Genomic DNA, 12,038 nt, shown 5'->3' on the forward strand with positions numbered 1-12,038 from the left:
GCTTTTTTATCAATATTACAGTCCCTTATACATTCCATTATATCCACTACTACCATTAGCTTATTACACTTATCTTCTCCATGGGAATTATACTGAACGACTACATCAAAGCTTACGTGATAAACGCGGAGAAGTAAATCATGTGATTCCCAAGCTTCTCCATGGGAACGAACATCCATTCTTCCTTGTGTTATGTGCGTCACACGTTCTTAACACTGAGTTGACCCAATTGAGTGTCTCTGGCCTCTTTTGGTCATGTGCGATCCACATCATGACGTGCATGGCAATTATTCCTGCAAGCAACAAATTGTCTATTAAAGGTATTCAAAAAGAAAACACGTGTGGGGTACTCACTAAAGAAACCATGGATTCTTACGGGAGTCATTATTTTCCAAGCAAAGGGAGAAAAAGCTATAGAAAGAAAAAGCAAGTGTTGTGAGCTTTCTTGGATCCTTCGGTGAAAGAAATGTAATTAAAGGTATTCAAAAAGAAAACACGTGTGGGGTACTCACTAAAGAAACCATGGATTCTTAGGAGGGTCATTTCAATTTTCAGAGCGAAGGGAGAAAAAGCTATAAAAAGAAAAAGCGAGTGTTATGAACTTTGTTGGATCCTTCCGTGAAAGACAGAGAGATGGGAGAGACAAAGACTGAGGGCAAGTTTTTCTTCGAAGCGACGCGTAATGCATACCTTTTTTTGACAAAGAAGAAGAAATTTGCTGATCAGTTTGAAAGTAGCAGCTTCTCTGGTAATGCCCAGGAAATTTCATTAGAGTTTAATTACACAGTGACAGTGACCCACTCATACCATCTTGATCCACTTCCTTAATATAAAGCTCCTTACTCACATGTCTCTCTGCACTCAATAACTCGTGACCCTTCTTCCTTCAAAGAAGCTACCAAGATTTCAATCTCTTCCATGGCCATCCCAAATGTCTCCTTCACCTCCCCTTCTTCTTCCCATCCTCGGATTCATGATGTGTTTCTGAGTTTCAGAGGGGATGATACCCGCAACACCTTTACCGGTCATCTACATCACGCTCTCATTGAAAAGGGGATCAAAACCTTCATAGATGACAAGGATCTTCGGAAGGGAGACGAAATCTCCACACTTTTGGAAGCCATTGAACAATCTAAAATTTCCATCATCATCTTCTCTAAGACCTATGCCACTTCCACGTGGTGCTTAGATGAACTTGTCAAGATTCTCGAGTGTCGGAAATCGATCGGCCAAATGGTTCAACCCATTTTCTACGATGTGGATCCTTCAGATGTGCGGAAGTTTGTAAAAGTGATCGATATGCATGAAAATAAAGTCAAGGATGATATACAAAGGGTGTTGAGGTGGAAGGTGGCTCTCAAAGAAGCAGCCAATTTGTCCGGTTGGCATTTGAACAATGGGTACGCTTTTAGTTTTTTTTTAATGCAAGCATTGATATCAAATACATGAGGTGTAACCAAATAGGTCTCTCTCCTCTTTTTCATTTCTCTCTGATTTTATGGTAACTGCACTTAATCGGTTCCAATTCCTTCTAGCTGCTTTACTTTTCATTTCTTAATTCCTCTATATTTGTGGCACTAGAGAAAGCCTTGATCAGATTCTTCTTAATTAGCAATTTCTAGATTGATCCTAACATGCTTTTGATATGTAACAGTATGATTTCTAGATTGTCCTGTTTGAATGGCATGCAGGAATGAGTCCGATTTTATCCAGCGCATTGTTGAAGAGATATCAAGTATATTAATGAAGCACACATTTTTAGATGTTGCGAAGAACCCAGTCGGATTAGATTCTCATATAGTGGCCATGAGTGAGTTGTTGAGTGTTGAGAATGATGACGTTCGCATGGTTGGAATCCATGGAATTGGTGGAATAGGTAAAACCACTATCGCAAAAGCTGTATACAACTCCTTTGCTCTTGAATTTCAAAGTTGCTGCTTTCTTGCTGAAGTCCGAGAAACTACAAACGGGTCCGGCCTTGTTCCATTACAAGAAAAACTTCTATATGAGACCTTGGGCATGAATACCAACTTAAAGGTGGGAAGTGTGGATGGAGGAATTACTTTAATAAAGGAGAGGCTCTGCCATAAGAAGGTTCTTTTAGTTCTTGATGATGTCAATAAGGTGGAACAACTTGAAAAATTAGCAGGAGATAAGAATTGGTTTGGTCCAGGAAGTCGAATCATTATTACAACTAGAGATCAACATGTGCTAGATACTCATGGAGTAGAAAGAAGATACAAGGTCCAAGAATTAAGTGCTGCTGATGCTCTTCAACTTCTTAGTTTGAATGCTTTCCATAAGTCTTATCCTGAAGAAGGGTATGAGGAGCTCATAAATAGTGTGGTTCAGTACGCCAAGGGCCTTCCCTTGGTTCTAGTGGTGTTGGGGTCTTTCCTATGTGGTAGAAGCAAACCTCAATGGGAAAGCACAATACGTAAAATGTTGGATTTTGAATAAATCCGAGATCACCAAGATCTCTTATCAAAATTGTGAAGAAAATTAACAAAGAACATACCTCCAATTTGTGATGAGTTTTCCATGGAGATGTAAGAATTCCTGCAAAAGAGAAAGAGAAATTTCTCTATGGAGTGAACTACTCTCTACCCTCTTTTTCTTCTTTTTTGTGTTTTCAATTACCGTGTGTCTATCAGCCCTCACTTTTTAAAGAGATGTGATAAAAGGGCCAGACAAAAAACACTAATAGAACTTAATGGGTTAGTTCTATTTAATTGGGGTGAGAGTAGGGGCCTCCATGTGTCTATAAAAAATAACCCATCCCATTATAAGTTTAATGATTAAACTATAATGCTAGTCCATTAAAAACAAATACAACAATCTTCCACTTGGACAGCATTATAATTAATCACAACATAAACGCAAACACTCATTTCCAGAAGAAGCCCCAGAGATAAATCTTAATGTCTTTAAAACAATAGGCCTTGTCCAAAAAATGCAGTTGTAGTACCTAGTCTAGTGAATATATCGACAGGATATATGACACTAAACTTATACTCACAAGCACCTGACTCAGGCATAGACTAAATAGATTATCTCTGACAGGTAATAAGCCTTGTCCATAATGCGCGTGACTCAGACACGAGACTAATCAATATGTCTCAATACATAAAGTATGTCCTGTCCAAAATGCGCGTGACTCAGGCATGAGACCAAACATAATGTCTCATTATATAAACAATCGCCTTGTCCAAAATGCGCGTGACTCAGGCACGAAACTAATCAAAATGTCTCAATACATAAAGTACGCCCTGTCTAAAATGCGCGTGACTCAGGCATACATTGACATGGATATATATAAAAAACAGAATATGAGCATAAACAATATAAGTAAACAGTCAATGATCACATAACTCCCACTAACTAATTACAACAGAAGACTCTAACAATCCCAAATGAGTCACATGCTCCTGAAACAATTTTGGAGCTAAACCTGTAGTTAGTGGGTCAGCTAACATGTGTTCTGTGGAAACATGCTCAACACAAATACAAGACTCGGCTATTTTCTCTCTAACAAACAAAAACTTAATATCAATATGTTTGGAACGAGAAGAACTTCTGGTGTTTTGAGAGAAAGCAACTGCTGCAGAATTGTCACAAAATATCTTCAGTGGCCTCGAAATGGTGTTCATAACACCTAGTCCCAAGATAAAGTTTCGCAACCATATAGCCTGACATGTAGCCTCATAACAAGCTACGTACTCTGCCTCCATTGTAGAGGAAGCTGTAAGTGTCTGTTTGACACTTTTCCAAGAAACAGCTCCTCCTGCCATCATAAAAACATAACCGGAAGTAGATTTCCTGTCATCTAAACAACCTGCAAAATCGGCATCAGAATATCCAACTATATCAAGAATGTCAGATCGCTGATATGTAAGCACTAGGTCTTTAGTGCCTTGCAAGTACCTAAGTACTTTCTTTGCAGCTTTCCAGTGAGCCAAACCAGGATCACTCAAGTATCTTCCAAGTACACCAACAACATAAGCAATATCAGGTCGTGTACATACTTGAGCATACATTAAACTGCCCACAACTGATGAATAGGGAATCGTTTGCATTTGAGTTCTCTCATTATCATTCTGAGGACATTGAGACTTAGAAAACTTATCACCCTTTATAATAGGTGCTTTCCCAGGAGAACAAGAATGCATATTAAACCTACTTAAAACTCGATCAATGTAGGTTTTCTGAGACAATCCAAGAATGCCTTTAGTTCTCTCACGAAATATCTGGATGCCCAAAACATAAGAGGCCTCACCAAGATCTTTCATATCAAAATGAGATGATAACATGCGTTTTGTCTCAAACAGAAGCTCAATGTCATTTGTGGCGAGTAATATATCATCAACATAAAGAACAAGAAAGATATACTTACTCCCATTGATCTTTAAATATATGCATTGATCAACAAGATTTTCCTTGAAATCACAAGAGGTAACAATTTCGTCAAACTTCAAGTACCATTGTCTTGATGCCTGTTTAAGCCCATAAATGGACTTATTAAGCTTACATACCATGTGTTCCTTTCCTTCCACTTGAAAACCATCTGGTTGCTTCATGTACACATCCTCAAATAGATGTCCATTGAGAAAAGCTGTTTTGACATCCATTTGATGCAGCTCGAGATCAAAATGAGCTACCAATGCCATAATAATTCGAAAAGAATCTTTGGTAGAAACAGGTGAGAAAGTGTCTTTATAATCAATACCTTCTCTTTGGTTAAAGCCCTTAGCAACAAGCCTAGCTTTATACCTTTCTACTTGACCTTCAGAATTATACTTGGTCTTAAAAATCCATTTGCAACCAATTGCCCTATAACCACATGGTAGTTCAACTAAGTCCCATACACCGTTTCGACACATCGATGCCATCTCATCATGCATAGCATCTATCCAATATGAAGATTGAGGACTATCAATGGCCTCATTAAAAGAGACTGGATCAAGAGACATACCAGTATTAAACTCATGCTCCTGCAAATAGACAATATAATCATTAGAAATTGCTGGTCTACGACTTCTTTGTGATCTCCTCAAAACAATATCATCTGATCTCATATCAACATCAGCTATAGCGTCAACAACCTGGTCTTGGACAATAGTACTAGTTCCCTCTGTCAATGGTGGTGCAGCAACTGCTGGGGAAGTAACCTGAACAGGTACAACAACACGCTCCTCCCTAAATACAATTTCACGTGTCGCTGAACTCCCACTGTCACTAACATCCTCAAAGAAGATGGCTCGATCAGATTCAATAATTCTAGTAACATTAGAAGGGCAATAGAATCTAGAGCCTCTTGATCCCACACAATAACCAACAAAATAACCAGTAATGGTCTTAGGATCAAGTTTCTTCTGCTGAGGATTATAATGCCTTATTTCCGCTTTACAGCCCCAAACACGAAAATGATGCAAACTAGGTCTTTTACCTGACCATAACTCATATGGAGTTTTAGGAACTGATTTACTTGGCACTTGATTCAAAATATATGTAGCAGTTTTTAGAGCCTCACCCCACAAAAATTCAGGCAAAGTGGAATGACTAAGCATACACCGCACTATATCCATGAGAGTACGATTTCTTCTTTCTGCAATACCATTCTGTTCAGGAGTTCCAGGCATTGTATACTGAGCCTCAATACCACATGCCTCGAGAAATCTAGCAAAAGGTCCAGGATTTCTACCAATTTCATCATATCTCCCATAAAACTCACCTCCTTTATCTGATCTTACCGCTTTGATTTTCTTATTTTTCTGGAGTTCCACAGCAGCCTTGAAAACCTTAAAAGCTTCCAATGAATCTGATTTTTCTCGAATGAGCTCAATACAACCATAACGAGAATAATCATCAATAAATGTAATGAAGTATCTATAATTTCCCAAAGCGGCAGGTAAAATGGGACCACAAATATCAGTATGAATTAAATCTAGAATCTCCTGACTTCTACTAATCTTTTGCTTTCTGGTTTTCGCTGGAAGTTTTCCTTTGATACAAGCAACACAAGTTTCAAAATCAGAAAAATCCAAGTCAACTAGAATGCCATCTTTAATCAACCTTTTCATTCTTTCTCTAGAAATATGACCCAACCTTTTGTGCCACAACATGGAAGAATTCTTATTGGATCTAGTACGTTTAGAGCCAACTACAGTATTCACAACAGAAACACTAGAAGAAGCAGGATTTAAAGCAGGAAATAAGTCGATTTTATATAAACCATCATACAAGGTAGCAGTACCAACTATAATACAGTCATAAAAGATTGTAGCCTTTCCATTTCCAAAATGAAAAACATATCCACATCTGTCCAAAACAGACACAGAGACTAGATTTCTTCTGATGGAAGGTATAAAAGCAGCATCAAACAAGTTCAAAACATGCTTAGAAGCCAAAATAAGTCTGATTGTACCAATGTGTTCAACTTCAACCTTCACCCCATTGCCCATATTTACTACTAACTCTGTGTCATTTGGTCTTCTGCGATTCCTTAGCTCCTGCAAAGAATTTGTAGTGTGAATGGTTGCACCAGTATCTAGCCACCAAGTATCAGAAGGTACATCGACTAGATTAGACTCAAAACACACTAGTAGTGAATGTGTACCTTTCTTATTTATCCAAGCCTTAAATCTACTACAATCAATCCTCTTGTGCCCAAACAAATGACAAAAGTTGCACTTTCCCTTAAAGACTTCCTTCTTAGGCCCATTTGGAACACTCATACCAGCTTGTTGAGGAGGCTTTCCATATTTCTTCATCTTATGGAAGTTGCTATTATTACTCTTGAAGAACTTCTTCTTCCCTTTATCAACAGTTACCATAAAGGCAGCATGAGACTTGGCCTTTTTCATCATCTCCTCTTCTTGAGTTACAATAGCAGTCATTTCACTCAAACTCCATTCATCTTTCTGAGCATTATAAGTGGTCTTGAGTGCATCAAACTGAGGTGGTAAAGATTCAAGCACTTGCCATACAAGAAAGCTATCTGCTAACTCAACTTTCATTCCTTTGAGCTTATTAAATAAGTGAGTAAGCTTCATGATGTGCTCTCGGACTCCACTAACCCCATCATAGGTTGTGGTAGTAAGAAGTTTCATCAAAGTTCCCTTCTCTGCCTTATCAAACTTAATAAATTTCTTCCCAACGGCATCAAGATATTCTTTAGCACTATCAGTATCAGCTATGCTCAGCCTAATAGACTTGTCAATAGTATACTTCATAATCATGAGACAAGTCCTATTAGAATGCACCCATTGCTCATAACGAGTCTTTTCAGCCGCAGAACTTTCACTAGTGGGCTCAACAGGCGCATCGATCCTCAAAGCCAAATCCAAATTCATAATAGCCAAATTAATAGTAAGAGATTCATACCAATCCTCATAATTGGTTCCCGTCAGACTCTTGATGGCAGATAAAGAGAGAGACATAGCCGCATTGCCATAAGCTGAGGAGAATATAATAAAAAATTATTATGCATGTGGAATAAGAAACATGCACCCATAAAATGTCTCAAGGCAATCTTATATCCATGCCGAAGTTTTATTTAAAATAGACTCTTACATACTATGCTAGAGCCCATGATACATTAAAAGACTCTTACGCATGATAAAGCAGAATAATTAAATACATGGACTTAAAATGACCCGCTACCGAAAGGATAGGACTAGGCCACCAAGTGCCAAGTACTTAACTATTATCTTTATCGTCCTAAGCATCCTACCAAATAATGATTTGCCGACAGGGTAAATTCACTATTTGTATGAATCTTAGTATAATATCATTAAGCGGAAGCATGATCAATAATAACAACTCCGATAATTTGTTATTACTAGTCTCACGAGAGGTGGGTACATAGTCATTCCAAACCATCGGTATTACAACAAAATGACATAATCTCCATATAAGATTCTTTATTTCGAGAATAAAAAAAAATATGTAAAAAAAAAAAATTAGTACAACAGCACTATTATACTACATTTTTTTTTTAATTTTATTTTTTTTTAATTTTATTTTATTTATTTATTTAATATTATAATAAGTCAAACCGGGTGGTCAAACTGGGTCAAAATCGGGTCAAATCTGGGTGGTCAAACTGGGTCAAACCGGGTCAAAATCGGGTCAAATCTGGTGGTCAAACTGGGGTCAATTCAGCCCATATATAATCCATCAACCCATACGTATGGGCTTTGTCCACATTTACCTTTCTCAAAACTATTCCCTTAGTCAAGGGTCTAAATATCACATGGGCCAAATAGTTAGAATAAATCCAATCCAAAGCCCATACCATGAATCAAAACCCTACCCAGATAATTAACATGTTTTACCCGAGTTACTTTAGCGAAAAGGGACTCCGGCGCCGCAACCTTTCCGGACACTATTCCGGCCACCGGTTCGGCCATCCGAACCATTTTTCCGGCCGATCCGGATGAGGAGACGCTGGTGAGGACATTTCCGGCATCCTCCCATGTCTCCGGTAGTCCACTTTAGTCAAAAAAATAAAAATAAAAAAAAAACGAAGATACAAAAAAAAAAAAAAAAATTGGCCACCAAAAGTGGCGGTTTTTGACATTTCCGGTGAGCTACACACCAGTGTTGGCAACAAAAACTCAAAAAACGAAATTTTTGGTCATCCAAGAACTCCAAAAAAAAAAAAAAAAAAAAAAGGATGAACTTGAGTGGTGAAAAAAAAAAAATTCACAAAACAGGAACTTATTTCCTTACAAATATGACAAGTTGGCTCTGATACCAATTGTTGGATTTTGAATAAATCCGAGATCACCAAGATCTCTTATCAAAATTGTGAAGAAAATTAACAAAGAACATACCTCCAATTTGTGATGAGTTTTCCATGGAGATGTAAGAATTCCTGCAAAAGAGAAAGAGAAATTTCTCTATGGAGTGAACTACTCTCTACCCTCTTTTTCTTCTTTTTTGTGTTTTCAATTACCGTGTGTCTATCAGCCCTCACTTTTTAAAGAGATGTGATAAAAGGGCCAGACAAAAAACACTAATAGAACTTAATGGGTTAGTTCTATTTAATTGGGGTGAGAGTAGGGGCCTCCATGTGTCTATAAAAAATAACCCATCCCATTATAGGTTTAATGATTAAACTATAATGCTAGTCCATTAAAAACAAATACAACATAAAATGCAAAGAAGTCTTGACAAAGATATCTATGAAATACTTAAAATAAGCTTTGATGCACTGGACGACAATGAGAAGGCTATCTTCCTTGATATTGCGTGTTTCTTTAAGGGAGAAGAGAGAGATTTTGTAACAAAAATTTGGGAAGCGAGTGATTTTGATCCAGTTATTGGAATACAAGTTCTCATCGAAAGATCTTTGGTGAATGTTGATCAACATGAACGATTGCAGATGCATGACGTGATACAATTGATGGGTAGGAATATTGTTCATCAAGAATCTCCCGACGAGCCAGGAAAGCGAAGCCGATTATGGTCTCATGAGGATATTCTCCGTGTTCTTAAGGAAAATACGGTAAGAGCACTTTAGTCCACTTGTTCTATCAATTTTATCATTTTATCATTTTTCTTCTATCAATTGAGTCCTAATATTTTTTCCTCCACTTGTTCTATGATTTATTAGGGAACTTATAATGCAATTCAAGCCATAAAGCTAGATTTGTTCGGGCAAAAAGATATTTTGCTGAATCCTAGTGCGTTTACAAGAATGAAAAGGCTTAGACTGCTTAGAATCCGTCATGCACGCTTTTCAGAGAGTCCTAAAAGTTTGTCTAATGAGCTAATATTGCTTGATTGGGATGGATACCCATCACCATCTCTGCCGTCCAATTTTCATCCTCAGAAACTTGTTACTCTCAACATGCATCACAGTAAACTCAAGCAATTCGAAGGAATAAAGGTAAATATCTTATCTCTTTTCTAGATTTTAAAATAAGAATTCAAATGTATGGATCCATTTTTCTTTTCAAAAAATTTACTTGTAAAAAAGAAATTATATTGGTAATTCTTGGAAGCTGATACAATATTGTTCCTTTCACCTTTATTTTCCAGGTTTGTGAAAATTTGAGAGAAATAAAATTTTCTTACTGTGTATACTTGACGTGCATCCCTGATGTCTCAATAATGGCAAATCTTGAGAGTTTGAATGTTAAGGGCTGTCGCAATTTAGTTGAGGTTCATCAATCTGTTGGATTTTTAAACAAACTGTCTCTGTTGAATGTTCAATATTGCTGTAAACTTAGACGCCTTCCTGACCTGAAGTTGCCACGTCTTCAAATCCTAGAACTTACTGGGTGCATAAGTCTGGAGAAATTTCCAAATATTGTTGGAGAAATTCCTCGTTTACGTGAACTTTGGTTAAATGACAGTCCCAATATTCAAGAACTGCCTTTGTCAGTTGAATATCTCATTGGGCTTCAAAGGATATCAATATTTTCATTCAAGAACCTTAGAGATCTCCCTAGAAGCATTTCTAAGTTGCCACGTCTCAGGGAGCTTGTTCTTAGGCATTGCAGAAACCTTGGAAGGTTTCCAAAATCGTCGTCATCATCATCAACAAATTTGGGCTGGCTGGCTTCGTCAAAGGGGAACAAAACTCAAGATAAGAGCCACTCTGTTGGGTGGTTTCCAGCCTTGAGAAAGTTGAAAATCATTTACTGTAATCTAGAAGAAGTTGATTTCCTCAAGAGTCTTCATTGCCTTTCCACGCTAGAAGAATTATATCTATCAGGAAACAATTTCGTTAGCCTCCCTGCATCATGTAACACTGGATTTACCCATTTGCGATCGCTTGCATTGTGGCATTGCAATGGGCTTCAACAAAAGAATGCAAGTATTGATGTGTTTCCGAATGGTTTCGGAAAAATGATAACTACAATTAAAATTAGAGGAGGGGAGTTACCAGAATGGTTTCGGCATCAAACTAGGGAGATTGAGATGTGTTTCCGAGTGCCTCCACCTAAAAATGCCAAGTTAGCAGGTTTGGTTATCGGTCTTGCTTTCAAACCTCATTTTGAGCTCTCTTTCTGCTATTTGAGGGTGTCTATCATTATTAGTAATGGTCGTCAATCAACTCCCATAGCCAAATCCTATGAGGTTCCCTTTCATGGACATGAACTGGGATTAGATGGAGCACTGTGGCTGTTGTACCTTCCACGTGGTGCCCTTGAGTGGCGGGATGAGATCACCAATGAAGGGGATCACTTTGGAGTTTCATATCAAATTCATTTACGGACACCATTTGTGAAGTGTGATAAATATAATAACAGGTTGGGAGTTCATTTTGAATTCGAGCAAAACGACAACATGGATGATGATGATCCAAGAGTGATCCGGCATGACCCTTCTCCTAACAATAAGATAGGTATCTTGGAGAATGATAATTGTTGCCAACTACAGCAACAGCTAGCAGAACAACATGAACGGGCAAAGCATGGACAAAGCAAATTTCTTTCTGATTTGTGAAATATTATTTTTTGTTTTAGAATTTAAAAAAATTGAATTACTTTTGTGTTTTTATTTAAAATTTTAGAAAAATTATAATGACTATATAATAGTTTACTTTTATTTTCTAAAACGAGTGAATTTTATTACTTGGGGACTTTTAAAAAACATTCATTAAGCCTTTCTTTTTTTTGACATATCAGTGTTGGAATCTTATAATCGGTTGTCTTTACACTTCATTTGGTTGCTTTTATTATTAACTTTTTTTAAGAAATTCATTTTACACCTCTTTTGAAGGTTCTTCAAGGTAAACTATCTTCAATTAAGAGTAATATTATGTATAAGTATTAAGTATGCAAGTTTTACACATTAAAAAAAAAAAACAAAAGGAAAAAAAAGTATGCAGGATCGATACAAACTCTTTTTATAAAAAATAAATAAATCTCACAAAAAATAGACTTATCTTTTTACATTTTTATATGCTAAGATCTACATTTTTATAAACAGTTTTGCTACATACAAGCACAGTCGCGGACTAATATGTGTACCAACATTGATTTATTCATACTTAAAATTTAAATTAACACTGTTTTCAATAA

At 37.0% G+C, this 12,038-nt stretch overlaps 1 protein-coding gene across 1 annotated transcript; it reads left to right on the forward strand.

Annotated features, from left to right (window-relative positions):
• The first annotated feature begins 597 nt into the window (after positions 1–597).
• LOC122276821 (disease resistance protein RUN1-like) lies at positions 598–11,460 on the forward strand. Its single transcript, XM_043086720.1, has 5 exons — positions 598–1,400; positions 1,692–2,442; positions 9,161–9,511; positions 9,620–9,895; positions 10,048–11,460. Exons 1-5 carry the CDS (start codon positions 919–921, stop codon positions 11,458–11,460), a joined length of 3,273 nt encoding a protein of 1,090 aa, XP_042942654.1. The 5' UTR covers positions 598–918.
• The last annotated feature ends 578 nt before the right edge of the window (positions 11,461–12,038 follow it).

Source organism: Carya illinoinensis, chromosome 9, assembly GCF_018687715.1.
Source record: "Carya illinoinensis cultivar Pawnee chromosome 9, C.illinoinensisPawnee_v1, whole genome shotgun sequence".
Classification (NCBI taxonomy): Eukaryota; Viridiplantae; Streptophyta; class Magnoliopsida; order Fagales; family Juglandaceae; genus Carya; species Carya illinoinensis.